This window comes from Oncorhynchus clarkii, chromosome 15 (assembly GCF_045791955.1).
Source record: "Oncorhynchus clarkii lewisi isolate Uvic-CL-2024 chromosome 15, UVic_Ocla_1.0, whole genome shotgun sequence".
In the NCBI taxonomy this organism is placed as follows: domain Eukaryota; kingdom Metazoa; phylum Chordata; class Actinopteri; order Salmoniformes; family Salmonidae; genus Oncorhynchus; species Oncorhynchus clarkii.
The window spans coordinates 12,794,057-12,817,309 of NC_092161.1; the positions used below are offsets into that span (position 1 = coordinate 12,794,057).

At 48.0% G+C, this 23,253-nt stretch overlaps 1 protein-coding gene across 1 annotated transcript in view; it reads right to left on the reverse strand.

Annotated features, from left to right (window-relative positions):
- The window catches only part of LOC139366675 (ankyrin repeat domain-containing protein 33B-like), a 34,258-nt gene extending 31,378 nt beyond the window's left edge, over positions 1-2,880 (reverse strand). Inside the window, exon 1 of the mRNA XM_071104359.1 lies at positions 1,885-2,880. Within this exon, the coding sequence (XP_070960460.1) occupies positions 1,885-2,316 (432 nt within the window). The 5' untranslated portion in view covers positions 2,317-2,880. The remainder of the gene's footprint in view (positions 1-1,884) is intronic.
- Between the last annotated feature and the right edge of the window lie 20,373 nt (positions 2,881-23,253).

Consider the following 23,253-nt stretch of genomic DNA (forward strand, 5'->3'; position numbering starts at 1 on the left):
GGTATCTCTCATTGTAATGAACAGGAGACAGGAGCATCTCTCAGTGTAATGAACAGCAGACAAGAGTATCTCTCAGTGTAATGAACATGAGACAGGAGTATCTCTCAGTGTAATGAACAGGAGACAGGAGTATCTCTCAGTGTAATGAACATGAGACAGGAGACAGGAGTGTATCTCAGTGTAAGGAAGAGCAGACAGACAGCAGACACACACACACACACACACACACACACACACACGCACGCACGCACGCACGCACACACACACACTAGGAGCATTGATAGGGAATGCTATACAGCATGGGGTGAGATGGGTAGCAGGCACAGGGCCAGGCAGAGAGACACATCCAGTCGACATCATGGCTCTCCGGTTCCGATGATGTAGTTACCGCTCCTCCTCCCTCAGGCACTCTGACCTCATCAGTGATTACACACAGAGAGGACTGCATGGCCACTTCACTGTACAATCTGAGAAAGGCCCCTGATACAGCGCACTGATAGAACAAGTGAGTGTGTGTGCGTCTGTGTATGTTTATGCAACTGTCCTTTGCATGAAAAAAAGCAAAACAACATACAGAGGTGAAGACTTAAAGGGACGTTTGTCTTCAGTGGCTTTGAGTGTCTGTGTGTCAAAGGAGGAGAGGCCCCACTGGTGGTTTCCAGCCAGTAACTCTTAGGTCTCTCTGTTGTGAGCGCTGTGGTTGAAAAACATCTGCTGAGTCATAATGAGAGTTAAAACACCAGGTGGATCGGAACGTTGATAAACAGATGGGAAGCTAGCTGTCTCTTTGACTTACATTGTCTAATAAAATCTACACTATGTTTTATAGAAAACAGATATTGAGTTGTAATGTGTCGCTGGACAGTCTGTAGACCTAAATTAGAAAAGTATTCTCATGAGTCTCTGTAAAATACTGTCTTAAAACAGGCCCTTCATTTGAAGTTAGATTCATATTAGAAAGTCAGAAAGCAAACCTATATTACACTGACTCTCTCACAATTACCCTAAATCCACACAGACACACAGAAATACATACATACATACATACATACATACAAGACTGGCTGTTCTGCTGACTGTGAGAGGCTCAGTGTTTTCCTGTTGCTGTAATTATGACTAGCAGAGCTCCAGGCTCCTCTCTCTAAACCCATAAACTATGGGTAGAGAGAAACACACACACACACACACACACACACACACACACACACACACACACACACACACACACACACACACACACACACACACACACACGCACGCACACACACACACACACACACACACACACACACACACACCTGAGAGGATATTAAATGAATATGGCCGTTATGTCAAACAACTTGAATAAAACATGAAACTGGGTAAAATACAGTATACCCATGTAATGTTTCATCCATCTACAGGAAACCAGTTTCATAACAAAAACTAGGGAAACCAGGGAAACACAGCACTTAGGCCTAGATGTGGAACAAACTACATTAGTAACTCAGTTCAGCAGGGATGGAAGGACAGGTTTAACTTTGGGATACAAAGGTCCTCGTGAATCTGAAAGTTTGAATATCAGGTACAGTGGTCGGTGATATATGGATCATCTGAATACTGTTGTAGTGGCTGACATGTTTTTGTTTAACTCCTGTGACATAAATGTGTGAAATGCCCAAGTCTTCATCCAACAGACATGCAACAGTTGATCACTTTGGATACGCATTTTGACCATGCGTAATTACGCACATATGAGTTCGCACCTCACTGTGTCCAAACGACCAAATTATATTTTCCTAATCTCCAAACACACAAGAGGAGCAGCCACTGGATATACATGCATTGGAACAGAACACTTTCCGATGAAACTATTTGACACTGAACATATTGAACTCGACTTACCCTGTTGTTTTTATCCGTCTCCCTCACCTCCGCCTCCTTCACACCTTGTCGGATCATGATCCGGACTATCGTGGCATTGTTGGTGCAGCACGCCTGGAAGAACGACAACGGCTCGGGACTCTGCGGGGAGGGGGTCCGCTCGTTGTCCGCGAACGCATCGTCCGGTGGGTAGAATGAGTCGTCCGAGGCGATACTCTTGGTGTCCGGTAATAACGATAAATCGTCGTATTCCTCGTAGTCATCGTCCTCGTCTCCCTCAGACTCACAGGACCCGAGGTATGAGTCGTCGTTTGATAAGTGCGGCGGTTCGGCGGTTATGGTCGGGTGGACCTGGACGAAAACGCTAGCGCCTTTGGTGCTCTGCTGCAGCTGGTTGACACGGGTCGTAGTAGAGGAGCCACCTCCGTCTCTCTCGTCCGTGATCAGAACCATCTAACCCCCTAGGTGGCTGTCCTCCTTGGGGGAAAGAATGGTGGATGTGGGCTGGCGCACTTGGATGTTTTTGCCAACATCAACGCGGATTATGAGTTTAACTTTGTAAAGAGCCTGGAAATGAAATGAAAGTGAAGGTTTGGCAAATAGTTTTGACGTAATCCAACAGGCCAACTGCCGCTCCGACTCCTTTGGGGAATATTTCCCGGTTAATATTTCAACTCCATCATCCCGCATTCCGTGAGAAATAAACATCAAACCATATTTCTGCTCTCGCTCTGGAGTACCAACCTAGGCAACACGGGTTTGTAGTCCGCATTCGAAATCTGAAGATTATTGGTGTTTTTTGTCTTCATTTTAATTCACCAGTCAAAGGTCCTCCTCTGCAAATCAAACCGAGAGAGTTCCACCGATTTGTAATTTCATCATCGAGATGAGACAAAATTCCGGTCCTCATTTCGGGGAGAAAACAGACAGTACAGAAACTAAAAGTACCACACACACCAAAGCAGTGTAGAATAGAATAGAAACCAATGTAGAATAGAGAAACAGGCACACGCTAAACTTTCCCATAATCCGATTAGTTTCGTAGTGTACTACCCGTCCCGTCCCCCGTCCCTCTCTCTCTCTCTCTCTTTTCCTTCCTTCGCTCCCCCCTTCCCTCCCTCCCTCTCATTTCGTTTGAGCAGATTAAAATCGGGCAAACCCATCGGGAGCATCAGAGCCAGGGGCGTTTCTAGGATATGAAGACATTCGGGGGTTTAGCCCAATGCCAGTAGGGTGGTCCTGAGGCATCCCCCTAAACAAATGTACAAATAATTTCAACAGCTAAATGCATGAATTTGGTGCATTTTGTGATTAACATTGAGAGATTAGAACATTGAGAGATTATATATTTTTCTAGTGATTTGCACCTTCCCACCTGCCACAGCAGACACCATCAATAGTCAATTACAGTTGCTACTGTGGGTCTCTCTACTCTGAAATACTCGCTACTCTCTACTCTGGAACACATACATCTACAGTGTATTGCCAAAAACCACTCAACAACTTCAAACATGAACTCTGACCTGTCCGATGAGCCAAACTGATTAAAGAATCACACAGTACCCAAACACACACACTCTCTCTCTCTCTCTCTCACACAGTACCCAAACACACTCTCTCTCTCTCTCTCACACACATAATAGGCTACATGTTGGTACCAACTTTCATTCAGAAGTTAAGACAAAATAATAGTATTAAACTGTGCTTCAGTAGGCTACCTAAACAAACACAGCAGTACACCACTTCTTATAACAAATATAAAACGATTGCCATGTGTGGTCAACTGATCATTTCAGCCCTGTTTTGACAGTGTCCGTTTTGACAGCGTCAAGCATGGGGGGACACGTCTCGATAAATCATTCAATGTAAGATTTTCATTTTTCACTGAATCTCCATTTGGATATTTGGTTACAATTAGGCTGGGAAATATTAGCTAAATTGAGATCAGTGCTCATGATCATTAGTCTAGCAATTGAAAGCAATGCAGATGTTCTCTACACACACAGTAGGCCTACAACCTACCTGATAAGCTTCCCTGATGTTTTCCTGAACTCTCCAATACTTTTCTAATGCATTTCAGTCACTTAGCCTACTGATGCGAATACTAATTTTGACACTTTTCCCATTGGCCATTCAAGTCATTCGACGTGTTTTCTCATTAGCCTTATGGACATTGAAACTGTGCTACGCTGGTTCAAAACAGACATGAGGCCTACATAGGTTCTATAACAATATAACTGAAAACACTATTGGCTTCATTAACTTAGCCTACTGTATGTGTTCTCTTTTAACTGTAGGCTGATAGATTATTTTAAATGTTATTGTAACAGTAGACCTAGCTGCGCAATAACCTAATATGGGGTTACTGTGTACACAATCCATGGAAGAAACCATTGCCGCCGAAAGGGGTGCTGTAAGTGCTGCAGATAAATATAAATAAATTAGCAAAATGACAGTATATAATTACTCCTGTCTGTACTGAAATAAATGAAATCATTAAAAACACTACACCAGAGAGAATAATTGTACCACAGAGGGTCAATGGCTTCTTTAAACAAAATTGCTGTGGATTGTGTTTAGTTATATCAAAAAGGCCTAGGCCTACAGTTGGGAATCCCGCCGTTGAGCAGCCCGCGCGGAAAATATCCATCCAGCTGATTTCTGAGTTGTGGGCGGCTGTCAATAAACAGCAGGCGGCAGCTAAAATGTCTTTCGCAATATTTCAAAATACAAATAAGGGAAAAAGCTATTTGGATAAGTAAGTGCCACTGTAAAGTTGGTGGATAGTAGTTTCTTCATCATATTGTAGGCCTACAATCTGTCTATCTATTCTTTTCATTGGCCTAGGCTATTGGTTTAGCGTTTTAGACATGGTACGTTTTATTGAGCTCATTGTGCTAATGTCCGAGTATCTTGTCATTTTGGTCGTTTGTGTGGCATGAACAAATATTATTGTCATGTCTCCAGTCATGTCCCTACCTTCAGGCTCCCACCTCTACGAGAGGGCAGCTCCCGCTCAGCCAAGTTCAAGCTCTTCTCTGTCCTGGCACCCCAATGGTGGAACTGGCTTCATAATGAAGTTAGGACAGCAGAGTCGCTGCCCATCTTCTGAAAACATTTGTAACCCTACAATCATATCCTATTCTTCTGTTTCTGTCTCTGAGCCTTGTCTGGTGTCTCTCTCCATCATATCCTATTCTTCTGTTTCTGTCTTTGTGCCTTGTCTGGTGTCTCTCTCCATCATATTCTGTTTCTGTCTCTGTGTCTTGTCTGGTGTCTTTCTCCATCATATCCTATTCTTCTGTTTCTGTCTCTGTGCCTTGTCTGGTGTCTCTCTCCATCATATCCTATTCTTATGTTGCTTTCTGGTGTGTTTGATGTGTTTCTTCAGTTTTGCAATCCAAAACAGTCAAGGGGATACTGGGGAACTTAACTTGTTTGGGGCCTGTGTCTGAGTCACCTAACTCATCCTCTTCCCTACCATTTGCCCCTGACTACTGCTGTTCTGAGTGCAACACTGGCATGCTGTTGTCACGACTTCCGCCGAAGTCGGTCCCTCTCCTTGTTCGGGCGGCGTTCGGCAGTCGACGTCACCGGCCTTCTAGCCACCGCCAATCCACTTTTCGTTTTCCAATTGTTTGCAAATAAATTCATTCAAAATCCTACAATGTGATTTTCTGGATTTTTTTTCTTCTCATTTTCTCTGTCATAGTTGAAGTGTACCTATGATGAAAATTACAGGCCTCTCTCATCTTTTTAAGTGGTAGAACTTGCACAATTGGTGGCTGACTAAATACTTTTTTGCCCCACTGTAAGCATTTCACGGTAAGGTCTACACATGTTGTATTCGGCGCATGTGACAAATAATTAATTTGATTTGGCCATAGGGTGGAGAGAAATGTTATTAGTTTTTAATATGATATCTGAGTGAGACTGATTACCAATGGGGGGCCACCCGGCCGGCACTTCAACCATGATTACTAAATTTAGGTAGCTGGCCACTAGACTAAATTACAAATCTAAACTTCTTAATCATGGTTGAAACAGCTATTTTTCCTCTCCGCCCAATGGCAAAATGAGTACAATTGCAGAAAACTTGCTTAAAATCTGCAAAATTTTCTCTACACTACATGGCAAAATTTGTAGAATTGCACAAAATTGACATTTTCTCGCCACTGTCCAAAGGGAGTTCACAAAAATGTTTTGCTCGCAATGTGTGTGTATGTGAGGGGCCCTCCTGATGAGTTCAGATATTTTGGGGCCCAACCCTGCCCTAGGCTATATGAATATAAAGAGACATGAGCCAAAACAATGTACCTGTAGAATGGAATAAGTTATGACCTCGTCAGTTCTAGCAGCTAATGTGATATTTTTAGATTACATAATATTTTAGGACTCATAACTTAAGAGCCTATGTATTTTCAATGTTTTGTTCACCTACAAACTATCCACAAAGCTGACAATATTTTCCCCTCTCTTTCTGGCTGCCCTCCTCCTTCTAAGTTCAAGTTGTGAAATTGTTAGGTTAGATTACTTGTTAGATATCACTGCATGGTCGCAACTAGAAGCACATGCATTTCGCTACACTCACATTAACATCTGCTAACCACGTGTCTGTGAAAAATACAATTTGATTTGAAGTTGTCGTAGAAATATTGGTCCAATAATATTTCTCAGATACGGAAACTTGTGAATCCAAAGTAGACTTTATTACAAAGTAACAGGCCGATCTGGTCCCTGGATCAACTGTTTTTCTCAGCTTCGGCACACTCCTTTTATACAGTTTCATCACATACATAGTAACTCTTGTCTATGTAAATGATCAACTCTTTTTGGCTTTGCACCACTATTGTTTCCAACCCAAAGTTCTTTCTTGGAGGCAGGCTTTTTCCCGCCTCTACAAATCATTTAACACTCTACAAATCACTGACCCGTTTATATTGGTGGCGCAACTGTGACAGTTTGGTTAAAAAATAATAGGGGCCCCTACCAGGCTGCATTCACAAGTACATTCATTATATTGATTCTGATACTTCTTATCCAGGCATGCATCTGGATTACAATATGTGTCTATTTCTTTTGAATATTGGCTTTTCTTATGCTATACAGGTGTGGTTACAGGGTCCTTTAAAGCTTTTAACGATTCGGTTTTATTACAATATTATTTCACAATATGCTACTGAAAAATCACCATAAGAGTACACAGTGCAACGAAATGCTTACTTGCAGGTTAACCTCTCGAACAATGTAAAAACAAGTAGCTAAATAAGTGAATAAAAAGAGTAATAAAAAAAAAGGTTAAATATAATGCAGTAAAGTTCAGCCTCAGTCCACAGGGGGGCACGGTGTCAATGCCAGAAGATAATGTTTTTCTGACTGAAGCACATTATCTCATCTCTTCGGTCTCAGCTAGCTAGCCAGCCAGTAGCTCCCGAAGTGGCTATTCAGCCAAGCTAGCTACAGAAACGAAACCCATCACATACTTGCGGAAAATAAAGAATTTTTCCTAATATCATGATTATTTCAACATCCTTAGCTTGCCCATTCACTAAATATACTGTTAAATAACTCTGACTTACACCCAATAGTTTAAGGATGCTGAGCGCTAATCTTATTAGCATTAGCTAGGTTAACCCTTATGCTGAGGGAGACTAGCTAGTTAGCTACTACCAACCCTTATGGTGAGGGAGACTAGATAGTTAGCTACTACCAACCCTTATGCTGAGGGAGACTAGCTAGTTAGCTACTACCAACCCTTATGGTGAGGGAGACTAGCTAGGTAGCTACTACCAACCCTTATTCTGAGGGAGACTAGATAATTAGCTACTACCAATCCTTATTCTGAGGGAGACTATAGGTAGCTACCACCAACCCGTATGCTGAGGGAGACTAGATAGTTAGCTACCACCAACCCTGCACAAACATATGGCTATCTCTGCTGCACTTGACTTTCTGGCTTTTCTGCTCTCTCCACCTCATTCACTGTTGCCTCAACCTGCTCACTTTCTTTGCGCCTCTTTCAGGAAGAAATTTGGAATATCCATATTTGCTCTGTGCTATGCTGCAGCCTCTGAGTGTCAGGCGTCTTGCTGAGTGGTGACATTGACATCTAACAGGTGCTGTAGGGGTGGAGGAAGGGTCAAGGGACGTGAGCAGTCCACTGCGTTGTGAAATCTTGACCAATCACAGCAGGCACCGCATCAGTCCAGCGGCTTTTTGCAGTGCCTGCTACGGCCTAGTGCTGTATGTTGGATTGTTTACTTTTGTCATTAAAATTTGTCAGTAAAAATACAAATGTTAAACTGCATAGAGCAAGTGATGTGTGGTTGTAGAAACTCATATCAGACTGAAATGTAAAATAATGTTATTTTTGTGACTGGACCAAAACCATCCGGGGCTGAAGCCCTGGAAGCCCAGGCCTAATGACGCCACTGATCAGAACTAAACGAGGTCAACCCAGTGCTACCCTTTCCTAATGTTAAACCCCCTTTTCAAACTATATTGTTTGGCACAAGTGAGAAAGAATGTGACAGGAACTGTCATTGTTAGGATGATTCATACTGCAGAAAAGAAAAAACACAACTTATGAGCAGTCCTTCTGAAGTTTTTACAGGAAAAACACAACTTATGAGCAGTCCTTCTGAAGTTTTTACAGGAAAAACACAACTTATGAGCAGTCCTTCTGAAGTTTTTACAGGAAAAACACAACTTATGAGCAGTCCTTCTGAAGTTTTTACAGGAAAAACACAACTTATGAGCAGTCCTTCTGAAGTTTTTACAGGAAAAACACAACTTATGAGCAGTCCTTCTGAAGTTTTTACAGGAAAAACACAACTTATGAGCAGTCCTTCTGAAGTTTTTACAGGAAAAACACAACTTATGAGCAGTCCTTCTGAAGTTTTTACAGGAAAAACACAACTTATGAGCAGTCCTTCTGAAGTTTTTACAGGAAAAACACAACTTATGAGCAGTCCTTCTGAAGTTTTTACAGGAAAAACACAACTTATGAGCAGTCCTTCTGAAGTTTTTACAGGAAAAACACAACTTATGAGCAGTCCTTCTGAAGTTTTTACAGGAAAAACACAACTTATGAGCAGTCCTTCTGAAGTTTTTACAGGAAAAACACCCCTTTTCTGTTTCTTGGAAAGGCAAACGAGATAATGTGTGAGGTTTTGGCGGTGTAATCAAAACCATAGAAGTTTGTTCCTCTTGTCATGGAATCCCCTACACTACCTCAGAGCTGACTGACTCAGCCATTCAATCAAAACAGTTACAACAATTCATACAATATCCTTCCTTGATTCAACCAAATAGTTTTCATATTTCCACACCTGCAGAACAAGCCAAGTTAAAGTAGGCAAACTGTGAGCAGCCCATTAGCCTAGATACTCCACCAAACTAACTATTGATTCACAGACCTATCCAGGGCATGCTACCATACACTAATGTGTTTAATATGGTCCCATCCCACTGAGCACAGACTGGTTGAATCAACGTTGTTGCCACGTAATTTCAATTTGAACGTGGAATAGACATCTGTTCCCAGTGGGATCCTCGTGATGTCAGTCCCAGGGCCAGCCAGTGGTGCTGTGATTTTAAATGTCCTCTGGATCTGTGCATCTGCTAGAGGGAGTCTCTCCTCTCTGTGTGTCTGACCCGAATCCGTCCCTGGCCAGGCCCCAGCAGCCTCTCAGTCGGTCTGTAATGTATCAGTACATAGCTAATCAGATCCAATAGGAGTGGATGGCAAGGCTGTTCAGTGTTCAGTTCAGCAGGTCTGTTTTCTCCTGATCTAATCACAGGTCTGTTGTCTCCTGATCTAATCACAGGTCTGTTGTCTCCTGATCTAGTCACAGGTCTGTTGTCTCCTGATCTAATCACAGGTCTGTTGTCTCCTGATCTAGTCACAGGTCTGTTGTCTCCTGATCTAGTCACAGGTCTGTTGTCTCCTGATCTAGTCACAGGTCTGTTGTCTCCTGATCTAGTCACAGGTCTGTTGTCTCCTGATCTAGGCACAGGTATGTTGTCTCCTGATCTAGGCACAGGTATGTTGTCTCCTGATCTAGTCACAGGTCTGTTGTCTCCTGATCTAGTCACAGGTCTGTTGTCTCCTGATCTAGTCACAGGTCTGTTGTCTCCTGATCTAGTCACAGGTCTGTTGTCTCCTGATCTAGTCACAGGTCTGTTGTCTCCTGATCTAGTCACAGGTCTGTTGTCTCCTGATCTAGTCACAGGTCTGTTTTCTCCTGATCTAGTCACAGGTCTGTTGTCTCCTGATCTAGTCACAGGTCTGTTGTCTCCTGATCTAGTCACAGGTCTGTTTTCTCCTGATCTAGTCACAGGTCTGTTTTCTCCTGATCTAGTCACAGGTCTGTTTTCTCCTGATCTAGTCACAGGTCTGTTTTCTCCTGATCTAGTCACATGTCTGTTTTCTCCTGATCTAGTCACAGGCCTGTTGTCTCCTGATCTAGTCACAGGTCTGTTTTCTCCTGATCTAGTCACGTCTGTTTTCTCCTGATCTAATCACAGGTCTGTTGTCTCCTGATCTAGTCACAGGTCTGTTTTCTCCTGATTTATTCACAGGTCTGTTGTCTCCTGATCTAGTCACAGGCCTGTTTTCTCCTGATCTAGTCACAGGTCTGTTTTCTCCTGATCTAGTCACATGTCTGTTTTCTCCTGATCTAGTCACAGGTCTGTTGTCTCCTGATCTAGTCACAGGCCTGTTTTCTCCTGATCTAGTCACAGGTCTGACACAAGGGAAAGGGGGATACCTAGTCAGTTGTACAACTGAATGCATTCAACTGAAATGCGTCTTCCGTATTTAACCCAACCCCTCTGAATCAGAGAGCAGTTGTTGGGTGTTAACTGCCTTGCTCAGGGGCCGAACAACAGATTTTGACCTTGTCGGCTCGGGGATTCAATCTAGCAACCTTTCGGTTACTGGCCCAGGCTACCTGCCGCCCCACCTCCAATGATTTTTAGTCACGGCCCTGGCTGGAGCTAGTTTGTGTGTTTGTGTGAGACAGTGAGGAGGATGTAACTTCCTGCCATGTAATTTCAGCCCCTAAAGTACTATCCCTCTGGGATTATGCACCACCGGCCAATAACATTCATCTCCTCGACAGTGAGCCGCTCCTGGAATCCCCAGACAGCCAATCAGAATAGGACCCCTGGGGGGAGGGCCACAGGTGTGAGATAGCCACAGAGGAAGGTGTGTCACTGCAAAGATGAGCCTGAGTCAATGTCATCTCAATGCTGTTACTTCCCCCATGAAGGTCTTATAGGACATTTATACTGTACCTAGAGGAACTGACTGACAACTAACCAGTCATATAGCATTCTGGTAATCTAAGTCAGTATTCCTCAACACAACAGCATCCAACCTGGGATTTAAACACGTCTATACATGTTCTCTCTCTCCCTACAGACCTCTCCAATTATTTCCTTTACCACAGGGCCTACACAACACCTTAAAGGCATAGAGCTGCCCAAGGTTCAGATGTCTGGAAAAACCTGGTTTATTTCTGAGGTAAACTTGAACCAGTCTGAAATACCCTGTGTGGGTTTTTACAGGTCTCTATGAGTGGTTTCCCCTTTTACGATAAAGTACCAATCTGCTGAGTATTAATAGGTTGATTAGCAGCTCTTGAACCAACAGGTCAATCAGTTAATTGGCCTGAGCAGAGGACACCAGGTAGACACTAAAGGAGAGAGAGAGAGAGATAGAGAGGGGTAGAGAGAGAGAGAGGGGTAGAGAGAGACAGAGAGGTAGAGAGAGAGGGGTAGAGAGAGACAGAGAGGTAGAGAGAGAGGGGTAGAGCCAGAGGTAGAGAGAGGGAGAGAGGCAGTTGGGCAGAGAGAGAAAGAGAGGGACCAAAGATTAGACAAAAGTTCTCAATTGGTACAAAATATATAGAGTACTGCACACACTACAATTACTTAGGTTTAAAAATAAGCTCAACTGGACACCTTAATGAGGCAGTGAATGAATTGAGAGAGAAAACACACATTGTATTCTACGCCATTAAAAAACAAATTCAAATTGAAATACCGATTAAAATGTAGCTAAAACTAATTGAATGTGTCATTGAACCAATTGCACTTTATTTCAGCGAGGTGTGGGGTCCACTTGCAAAACAAGGTTTCACCAAATGGGACAAACACCCCATTGAAACCCTGCATGCAGAGTTCTGTAAGATTCTCCTACATGTCCAGAGGAAAACTACAAACAATGCATGCAGGGCAGAATTAGTCCAATATCCACTAATAATAAAAACTCAAAAAATAGCAATTAAGTTTTGGAAACATCTAAAATACAGTGACCCCCGGTCATATCATTACCAAGCCCTGCAATGCCAAGAGCTGAGCAAAGAAAATAGTCCCCTCATCCAGCTGGTCCTGGGGCTGAGTTCACAAACCTGTACTACTAACACACTGAAGCCTCAGTCCCCTCATCCAGCTGGTCCTGGGGCTGAGTTCACAAACCTGTTCTACTAACACACTGAAGCCTCAGTCCCCTCATCCAGCTAGTCCTGGGGCTGAGTTCACAAACCTGTTCTACTAATACACTGAAGCCTCAGTCCCCTCATCCAGCTAGTCCTGGGGCTGAGTTCACAAACCTGTACTACTAACACACTGAAGCCTCAGTCCCCTCATCCAGCTGGTCCTGGGGCTGAGTTCACAAACCTGTACTACTAACACACTGAAGCCTCAGTCCCCTCATCCAGCTGGTCCTGGGGCTGAGTTCACAAACCTGTTCTACTAACACACTGAAGCCTCAGTCCCCTCATCCAGCTGGTCCTGGGGCTGAGTTCACAAACCTGTACTACTAACACACTGAAGCCTCAGTCCCCTCATCCAGCTGGTCCTGGGGCTGAGTTCACAAACCTGTTCTACTAACACACTGAAGCCTCAGTCCCCTCATCCAGCTGGTCCTGGGGCTGAGTTCACAAACCTGTACTACTAACACACTGAAGCCTCAGTCCCCTCATCCAGCTAGTCCTGGGGCTGAGTTCACAAACCTGTACTACTAACACACTGAAGCCTCAGTCCCCTCATCCAGCTGGTCCTGGGGCTGAGTTCACAAACCTGTACTACTAACACACTGAAGCCTCAGTCCCCTCATCCAGCTGGTCCTGGGGCTGAGTTCACAAACCTGTACTACTAACACACTGAAGCCTCAGTCCCCTCATCCAGCTGGTCCTGGGTCTGAGTTCACTAACCTGTTCTACTAACACACTGAAGCCTCAGTCCCCTCATCCAGCTGGTCCTGGGGCTGAGTTCACAAACCTGTTCTACTAACACACTGAAGCCTCAGTCCCCTCATCCAGCTGGTCCTGGGGCTGAGTTCACAAACCTGTTCTACTAACACACTGAAGCCTCAGTCCCCTCATCCAGCTGGTCCTGGGGCTGAGTTCACAAACCTGTACTACTAACACACTGAAGCCTCAGTCCCCTCATCCAGCTGGTCCTGGGGCTGAGTTCACAAACCTGTACTACTAACACACTGAAGCCTCAGTCCCCTCATCCAGCTGGTCCTGGGGCTGAGTTCACAAACCTGTACTACTAACACACTGAAGCCTCAGTCCCCTCATCCAGCTGGTCCTGGGGCTGAGTTCACAAACCTGTTCTACTAACACACTGAAGCCTCAGTCCCCTCATCCAGCTGGTCCTGGGGCTGAGTTCACAAACCTGTACTACTAACACACTGAAGCCTCAGTCCCCTCATCCAGCTGGTCCTGGGGCTGAGTTCACAAACCTGTTCTACTAACACACTGAAGCCTCAGTCCCCTCATCCAGCTGGTCCTGGGGCTGAGTTCACAAACCTGTTCTACTAACACACTGAAGCCTCAGTCCCCTCATCCAGCTGGTCCTGGGGCTGAGTTCACAAACCTGTACTACTAACACACTGAAGCCTCAGTCCCCTCATCCAGCTGGTCCTGGGGCTGAGTTCACAAACCTGTTCTACTAACACACTGAAGCCTCAGTCCCCTCATCCAGCTGGTCCTGGGGCTGAGTTCACAAACCTGTTCTACTAACACACTGAAGCCTCAGTCCCCTCATCCAGCTAGTCCTGGGGCTGAGTTCACAAACCTGTACTACTAACACACTGAAGCCTCAGTCCCCTCATCCAGCTGGTCCTGGGGCTGAGTTCACTAACCTGTTCTACTAACACACTGAAGCCTCAGTCCCCTCATCCAGCTGGTCCTGGGGCTGAGTTCACAAACCTGTTCTACTAACACACTGAAGCCTCAGTCCCCTCATCCAGCTGGTCCTGGGGCTGAGTTCACAAACCTGTTCTACTAACACACTGAAGCCTCAGTCCCCTCATCCAGCTGGTCCTGGGGCTGATTTCACAAACCTGTACTACTAACACACTGAAGCCTCAGTCCCCTCATCCAGCTGGTCCTGGGGCTGAGTTCACAAACCTGTACTACTAACACACTGAAGCCTCAGTCCCCTCATCCAGCTGGTCCTGGGGCTGAGTTCACAAACCTGTACTACTAACACACTGAAGCCTCAGTCCCCTCATCCAGCTGGTCCTGGGGCTGAGTTCACTAACCTGTTCTACTAACACACTGAAGCCTCAGTCCCCTCATCCAGCTGGTCCTGGGGCTGAGTTCACAAACCTGTTCTACTAACACACTGAAGCCTCAGTCCCCTCATCCAGCTGGTCCTGGGGCTGAGTTCACAAACCTGTACTACTAACACACTGAAGCCTCAGTCCCCTCATCCAGCTGGTCCTGGGGCTGAGTTCACAAACCTGTTCTACTAACACACTGAAGCCTCAGTCCCCTCATCCAGCTGGTCCTGGGGCTGAGTTCACAAACCTGTACTACTAACACACTGAAGCCTCAGTCCCCTCATCCAGCTGGTCCTGGGGCTGAGTTCACAAACCTGTTCTACTAACACACTGAAGCCTCAGTCCCCTCATCCAGCTGGTCCTGGGGCTGAGTTCACAAACCTGTTCTACTAACACACTGAAGCCTCAGTCCCCTCATCCAGCTAGTCCTGGGGCTGAGTTCACAAACCTGTACTACTAACACACTGAAGCCTCAGTCCCCTCATCCAGCTGGTCCTGGGGCTGAGTTCACAAACCTGTACTACTAACACACTGAAGCCTCAGTCCCCTCATCCAGCTGGTCCTGGGGCTGAGTTCACTAACCTGTTCTACTAACACACTGAAGCCTCAGTCCCCTCATCCAGCTGGTCCTGGGGCTGAGTTCACAAACCTGTTCTACTAACACACTGAAGCCTCAGTCCCCTCATCCAGCTGGTCCTGGGGCTGAGTTCACAAACCTGTACTACTAACACACTGAAGCCTCAGTCCCCTCATCCAGCTGGTCCTGGGGCTGAGTTCACAAACCTGTTCTACTAACACACTGAAGCCTCAGTCCCCTCATCCAGCTGGTCCTGGGGCTGAGTTCACAAACCTGTTCTACTAACACACTGAAGCCTCAGTCCCCTCATCCAGCTGGTCCTGGGGCTGAGTTCACAAACCTGTACTACTAACACACTGAAGCCTCAGTCCCCTCATCCAGCTGGTCCTGGGGCTGAGTTCACAAACCTGTTCTACTAACACACTGAAGCCTCAGTCCCCTCATCCAGCTGGTCCTGGGGCTGAGTTCACAAACCTGTTCTACTAACACACTGAAGCCTCAGTCCCCTCATCCAGCTAGTCCTGGGGCTGAGTTCACAAACCTGTACTACTAAAACACTGAAGCCTCAGTCCCCTCATCCAGCTGGTCCTGGGGCTGAGTTCACAAACCTGTACTACTAACACACTGAAGCCTCAGTCCCCTCATCCAGCTGGTCCTGGGGCTGAGTTCACAAACCTGTTCTACTAACACACTGAAGCCTCAGTCCCCTCATCCAGCTAGTCCTGGGGCTGAGTTCACAAACCTGTACTACTAACACACTGAAGCCTCAGTCCCCTCATCCAGCTGGTCCTGGGGCTGAGTTCACTAACCTGTTCTACTAACACACTGAAGCCTCAGTCCCCTCATCCAGCTGGTCCTGGGGCTGAGTTCACAAACCTGTTCTACTAACACACTGAAGCCTCAGTCCCCTCATCCAGCTGGTCCTGGGGCTGAGTTCACAAACCTGTTCTACTAACACACTGAAGCCTCAGTCCCCTCATCCAGCTGGTCCTGGGGCTGATTTCACAAACCTGTACTACTAACACACTGAAGCCTCAGTCCCCTCATCCAGCTGGTCCTGGGGCTGAGTTCACAAACCTGTACTACTAACACACTGAAGCCTCAGTCCCCTCATCCAGCTGGTCCTGGGGCTGAGTTCACAAACCTGTACTACTAACACACTGAAGCCTCAGTCCCCTCATCCAGCTGGTCCTGGGGCTGAGTTCACTAACCTGTTCTACTAACACACTGAAGCCTCAGTCCCCTCATCCAGCTGGTCCTGGGGCTGAGTTCACAAACCTGTTCTACTAACACACTGAAGCCTCAGTCCCCTCATCCAGCTGGTCCTGGGGCTGAGTTCACAAACCTGTACTACTAACACACTGAAGCCTCAGTCCCCTCATCCAGCTGGTCCTGGGGCTGAGTTCACAAACCTGTTCTACTAACACACTGAAGCCTCAGTCCCCTCATCCAGCTGGTCCTGGGGCTGAGTTCACAAACCTGTACTACTAACACACTGAAGCCTCAGTCCCCTCATCCAGCTGGTCCTGGGGCTGAGTTCACAAACCTGTTCTACTAACACACTGAAGCCTCAGTCCCCTCATCCAGCTGGTCCTGGGGCTGAGTTCACAAACCTGTTCTACTAACACACTGAAGCCTCAGTCCCCTCATCCAGCTAGTCCTGGGGCTGAGTTCACAAACCTGTACTACTAACACACTGAAGCCTCAGTCCCCTCATCCAGCTGGTCCTGGGGCTGAGTTCACAAACCTGTACTACTAACACACTGAAGCCTCAGTCCCCTCATCCAGCTGGTCCTGGGGCTGAGTTCACTAACCTGTTCTACTAACACACTGAAGCCTCAGTCCCCTCATCCAGCTGGTCCTGGGGCTGAGTTCACAAACCTGTTCTACTAACACACTGAAGCCTCAGTCCCCTCATCCAGCTGGTCCTGGGGCTGAGTTCACAAACCTGTACTACTAACACACTGAAGCCTCAGTCCCCTCATCCAGCTGGTCCTGGGGCTGAGTTCACAAACCTGTTCTACTAACACACTGAAGCCTCAGTCCCCTCATCCAGCTGGTCCTGGGGCTGAGTTCACAAACCTGTTCTACTAACACACTGAAGCCTCAGTCCCCTCATCCAGCTGGTCCTGGGGCTGAGTTCACAAACCTGTACTACTAACACACTGAAGCCTCAGTCCCCTCATCCAGCTGGTCCTGGGGCTGAGTTCACAAACCTGTTCTACTAACACACTGAAGCCTCAGTCCCCTCATCCAGCTGGTCCTGGGGCTGAGTTCACAAACCTGTTCTACTAACACACTGAAGCCTCAGTCCCCTCATCCAGCTAGTCCTGGGGCTGAGTTCACAAACCTGTACTACTAACACACTGAAGCCTCAGTCCCCTCATCCAGCTGGTCCTGGGGCTGAGTTCACAAACCTGTACTACTAACACACTGAAGCCTCAGTCCCCTCATCCAGCTGGTCCTGGGGCTGAGTTCACAAACCTGTACTACTAACACACTGAAGCCTCAGTCCCCTCATCCAGCTGGTCCTGGGGCTGAGTTCACTAACCTGTTCTACTAACACACTGAAGCCTCAGTCCCCTCATCCAGCTGGTCCTGGGGCTGAGTTCACAAACCTGTTCTACTAACACACTGAAGCCTCAGTCCTCTCATCCAGCTGGTCCTGGGGCTGAGTTCACAAACCTGTACTACTAACACACTGAAGCCTCAGTCCCCTCATCCAGCTGGTCCTGGGGCTGAGTTCACAAACCTGTTCTACTAACACACTGAAGCCTCAGTCCCCTCATCCAGCTGGTCCTGGGGCTGAGTTCACAAACCTGTTCTACTAACACACTGAAGCCTCAGTCCCCTCATCCAGCTGGTCCTGGGGCTGAGTTCACAAACCTGTACTACTAACACACTGAAGCCTCAGTCCCCTCATCCAGCTGGTCCTGGGGCTGAGTTCACAAACCTGTTCTACTAACACACTGAAGCCTCAGTCCCCTCATCCAGCTGGTCCTGGGGCTGAGTTCACAAACCTGTTCTACTAACACACTGAAGCCTCAGTCCCCTCATCCAGCTGGTCCTGGGGCTGAGTTCACAAACCTGTACTACTAACACACTGAAGCCTCAGTCCCCTCATCCAGCTGGTCCTGGGGCTGAGTTCACAAACCTGTACTACTAACACACTGAAGCCTCAGTCCCCTCATCCAGCTGGTCCTGGGGCTGAGTTCACAAACCTGTACTACTAACACACTGAAGCCTCAGTCCCCTCATCCAGCTGGTCCTGGGGCTGAGTTCACTAACCTGTTCTACTAACACACTGAAGCCTCAGTCCCCTCATCCAGCTGGTCCTGGGGCTGAGTTCACAAACCTGTTCTACTAACACACTGAAGCCTCAGTCCCCTCATCCAGCTGGTCCTGGGGCTGAGTTCACAAACCTGTACTACTAACACACTGAAGCCTCAGTCCCCTCATCCAGCTGGTCCTGGGGCTGAGTTCACAAACCTGTTCTACTAACACACTGAAGCCTCAGTCCCCTCATCCAGCTGGTCCTGGGGCTGAGTTCACAAACCTGTTCTACTAACACACTGAAGCCTCAGTCCCCTCATCCAGCTGGTCCTGGGGCTGAGTTCACAAACCTGTACTACTAACACACTGAAGCCTCAGTCCCCTCATCCAGCTGGTCCTGGGGCTGAGTTCACTAACCTGTTCTACTAACACACTGAAGCCTCAGTCCCCTCATCCAGCTGGTCCTGGGGCTGAGTTCACAAACCTGTTCTACTAACACACTGAAGCCTCAGTCCCCTCATCCAGCTGGTCCTGGGGCTGAGTTCACAAACCTGTACTACTAACACACTGAAGCCTCAGTCCCCTCATCCAGCTGGTCCTGGGGCTGAGTTCACAAACCTGTTCTACTAACACACTGAAGCCTCAGTCCCCTCATCCAGCTGGTCCTGGGGCTGAGTTCACAAACCTGTACTACTAACACACTGAAGCCTCAGTCCCCTCATCCAGCTGGTCCTGGGGCTGAGTTCACAAACCTGTTCTACTAACACACTGAAGCCTCAGTCCCCTCATCCAGCTGGTCCTGGGGCTGAGTTCACAAACCTGTTCTACTAACACACTGAAGCCTCAGTCCCCTCATCCAGCTAGTCCTGGGGCTGAGTTCACAAACCTGTACTACTAACACACTGAAGCCTCAGTCCCCTCATCCAGCTGGTCCTGGGGCTGAGTTCACAAACCTGTACTACTAACACACTGAAGCCTCAGTCCCCTCATCCAGCTGGTCCTGGGGCTGAGTTCACTAACCTGTTCTACTAACACACTGAAGCCTCAGTCCCCTCATCCAGCTGGTCCTGGGGCTGAGTTCACAAACCTGTTCTACTAACACACTGAAGCCTCAGTCCCCTCATCCAGCTGGTCCTGGGGCTGAGTTCACAAACCTGTACTACTAACACACTGAAGCCTCAGTCCCCTCATCCAGCTGGTCCTGGGGCTGAGTTCACAAACCTGTTCTACTAACACACTGAAGCCTCAGTCCCCTCATCCAGCTGGTCCTGGGGCTGAGTTCACAAACCTGTTCTACTAACACACTGAAGCCTCAGTCCCCTCATCCAGCTGGTCCTGGGGCTGAGTTCACAAACCTGTACTACTAACACACTGAAGCCTCAGTCCCCTCATCCAGCTGGTCCTGGGGCTGAGTTCACAAACCTGTTCTACTAACACACTGAAGCCTCAGTCCCCTCATCCAGCTGGTCCTGGGGCTGAGTTCACAAACCTGTTCTACTAACACACTGAAGCCTCAGTCCCCTCATCCAGCTAGTCCTGGGGCTGAGTTCACAAACCTGTACTACTAACACACTGAAGCCTCAGTCCCCTCATCCAGCTGGTCCTGGGGCTGAGTTCACAAACCTGTACTACTAACACACTGAAGCCTCAGTCCCCTCATCCAGCTGGTCCTGGGGCTGAGTTCACAAACCTGTACTACTAACACACTGAAGCCTCAGTCCCCTCATCCAGCTGGTCCTGGGGCTGAGTTCACTAACCTGTTCTACTAACACACTGAAGCCTCAGTCCCCTCATCCAGCTGGTCCTGGGGCTGAGTTCACAAACCTGTTCTACTAACACACTGAAGCCTCAGTCCTCTCATCCAGCTGGTCCTGGGGCTGAGTTCACAAACCTGTACTACTAACACACTGAAGCCTCAGTCCCCTCATCCAGCTGGTCCTGGGGCTGAGTTCACAAACCTGTTCTACTAACACACTGAAGCCTCAGTCCCCTCATCCAGCTGGTCCTGGGGCTGAGTTCACAAACCTGTTCTACTAACACACTGAAGCCTCAGTCCCCTCATCCAGCTGGTCCTGGGGCTGAGTTCACAAACCTGTACTACTAACACACTGAAGCCTCAGTCCCCTCATCCAGCTGGTCCTGGGGCTGAGTTCACAAACCTGTTCTACTAACACACTGAAGCCTCAGTCCCCTCATCCAGCTGGTCCTGGGGCTGAGTTCACAAACCTGTTCTACTAACACACTGAAGCCTCAGTCCCCTCATCCAGCTAGTCCTGGGGCTGAGTTCACAAACCTGTACTACTAACACACTGAAGCCTCAGTCCCCTCATCCAGCTGGTCCTGGGGCTGAGTTCACAAACCTGTACTACTAACACACTGAAGCCTCAGTCCCCTCATCCAGCTGGTCCTGGGGCTGAGTTCACTAACCTGTTCTACTAACACACTGAAGCCTCAGTCCCCTCATCCAGCTGGTCCTGGGGCTGAGTTCACAAACCTGTTCTACTAACACACTGAAGCCTCAGTCCCCTCATCCAGCTGGTCCTGGGGCTGAGTTCACAAACCTGTACTACTAACACACTGAAGCCTCAGTCCCCTCATCCAGCTGGTCCTGGGGCTGAGTTCACAAACCTGTTCTACTAACACACTGAAGCCTCAGTCCCCTCATCCAGCTGGTCCTGGGGCTGAGTTCACAAACCTGTTCTACTAACACACTGAAGCCTCAGTCCCCTCATCCAGCTGGTCCTGGGGCTGAGTTCACAAACCTGTACTACTAACACACTGAAGCCTCAGTCCCCTCATCCAGCTGGTCCTGGGGCTGAGTTCACAAACCTGTTCTACTAACACACTGAAGCCTCAGTCCCCTCATCCAGCTGGTCCTGGGGCTGAGTTCACAAACCTGTTCTACTAACACACTGAAGCCTCAGTCCCCTCATCCAGCTAGTCCTGGGGCTGAGTTCACAAACCTGTACTACTAACACACTGAAGCCTCAGTCCCCTCATCCAGCTGGTCCTGGGGCTGAGTTCACTAACCTGTTCTACTAACACACTGAAGCCTCAGTCCCCTCATCCAGCTGGTCCTGGGGCTGAGTTCACAAACCTGTTCTACTAACACACTGAAGCCTCAGTCCCCTCATCCAGCTGGTCCTGGGGCTGAGTTCACAAACCTGTTCTACTAACACACTGAAGCCTCAGTCCCCTCATCCAGCTGGTCCTGGGGCTGATTTCACAAACCTGTACTACTAACACACTGAAGCCTCAGTCCCCTCATCCAGCTGGTCCTGGGGCTGAGTTCACAAACCTGTACTACTAACACACTGAAGCCTCAGTCCCCTCATCCAGCTGGTCCTGGGGCTGAGTTCACAAACCTGTACTACTAACACACTGAAGCCTCAGTCCCCTCATCCAGCTGGTCCTGGGGCTGAGTTCACTAACCTGTTCTACTAACACACTGAAGCCTCAGTCCCCTCATCCAGCTGGTCCTGGGGCTGAGTTCACAAACCTGTTCTACTAACACACTGAAGCCTCAGTCCCCTCATCCAGCTGGTCCTGGGGCTGAGTTCACAAACCTGTACTACTAACACACTGAAGCCTCAGTCCCCTCATCCAGCTGGTCCTGGGGCTGAGTTCACAAACCTGTTCTACTAACACACTGAAGCCTCAGTCCCCTCATCCAGCTGGTCCTGGGGCTGAGTTCACAAACCTGTTCTACTAACACACTGAAGCCTCAGTCCCCTCATCCAGCTGGTCCTGGGGCTGAGTTCACAAACCTGTACTACTAACACACTGAAGCCTCAGTCCCCTCATCCAGCTGGTCCTGGGGCTGAGTTCACAAACCTGTTCTACTAACACACTGAAGCCTCAGTCCCCTCATCCAGCTGGTCCTGGGGCTGAGTTCACAAACCTGTTCTACTAACACACTGAAGCCTCAGTCCCCTCATCCAGCTAGTCCTGGGGCTGAGTTCACAAACCTGTACTACTAACACACTGAAGCCTCAGTCCCCTCATCCAGCTGGTCCTGGGGCTGAGTTCACAAACCTGTTCTACTAACACACTGAAGCCTCAGTCCCCTCATCCAGCTGGTCCTGGGGCTGAGTTCACAAACCTGTTCTACTAACACACTGAAGCCTCAGTCCCCTCATCCAGCTAGTCTTGGGGCTGAGTTCACAAACCTGTACTACTAACACACTGAAGCCTCAGTCCCCTCATCCAGCTAGTCCTGGGGCTGAGTTCACAAACCTGTTCTACTAACACACTGAAGCCTCAGTCCCCTCATCCAGCTGGTCCTGGGGCTGAGTTCACAAACCTGTTCTACTAACACACTGAAGCCTCAGTCCCCTCATCCAGCTGGTCCTGGGGCTGAGTTCACAAACCTGTTCTACTAACACACTGAAGCCTCAGTCCCCTCATCCAGCTGGTCCTGGGGCTGAGTTCACAAACCTGTACTACTAACACACTGAAGCCTCAGTCCCCTCATCCAGCTGGTCCTGGGGCTGAGTTCACAAACCTGTACTACTAACACACTGAAGCCTCAGTCCCCTCATTCAGCTGGTCCTGGGGCTGAGTTCACAAACCTGTACTACTAACACACTGAAGCCTCAGTCCCCTCATCCAGCTGGTCCTGGGGCTGAGTTCACTAACCTGTTCTACTAACACACTGAAGCCTCAGTCCCCTCATCCAGCTGGTCCTGGGGCTGAGTTCACAAACCTGTTCTACTAACACACTGAAGCCTCAGTCCCCTCATCCAGCTGGTCCTGGGGCTGAGTTCACAAACCTGTACTACTAACACACTGAAGCCTCAGTCCCCTCATCCAGCTGGTCCTGGGGCTGAGTTCACAAACCTGTTCTACTAACACACTGAAGCCTCAGTCCCCTCATCCAGCTGGTCCTGGGGCTGAGTTCACAAACCTGTACTACTAACACACTGAAGCCTCAGTCCCCTCATCCAGCTGGTCCTGG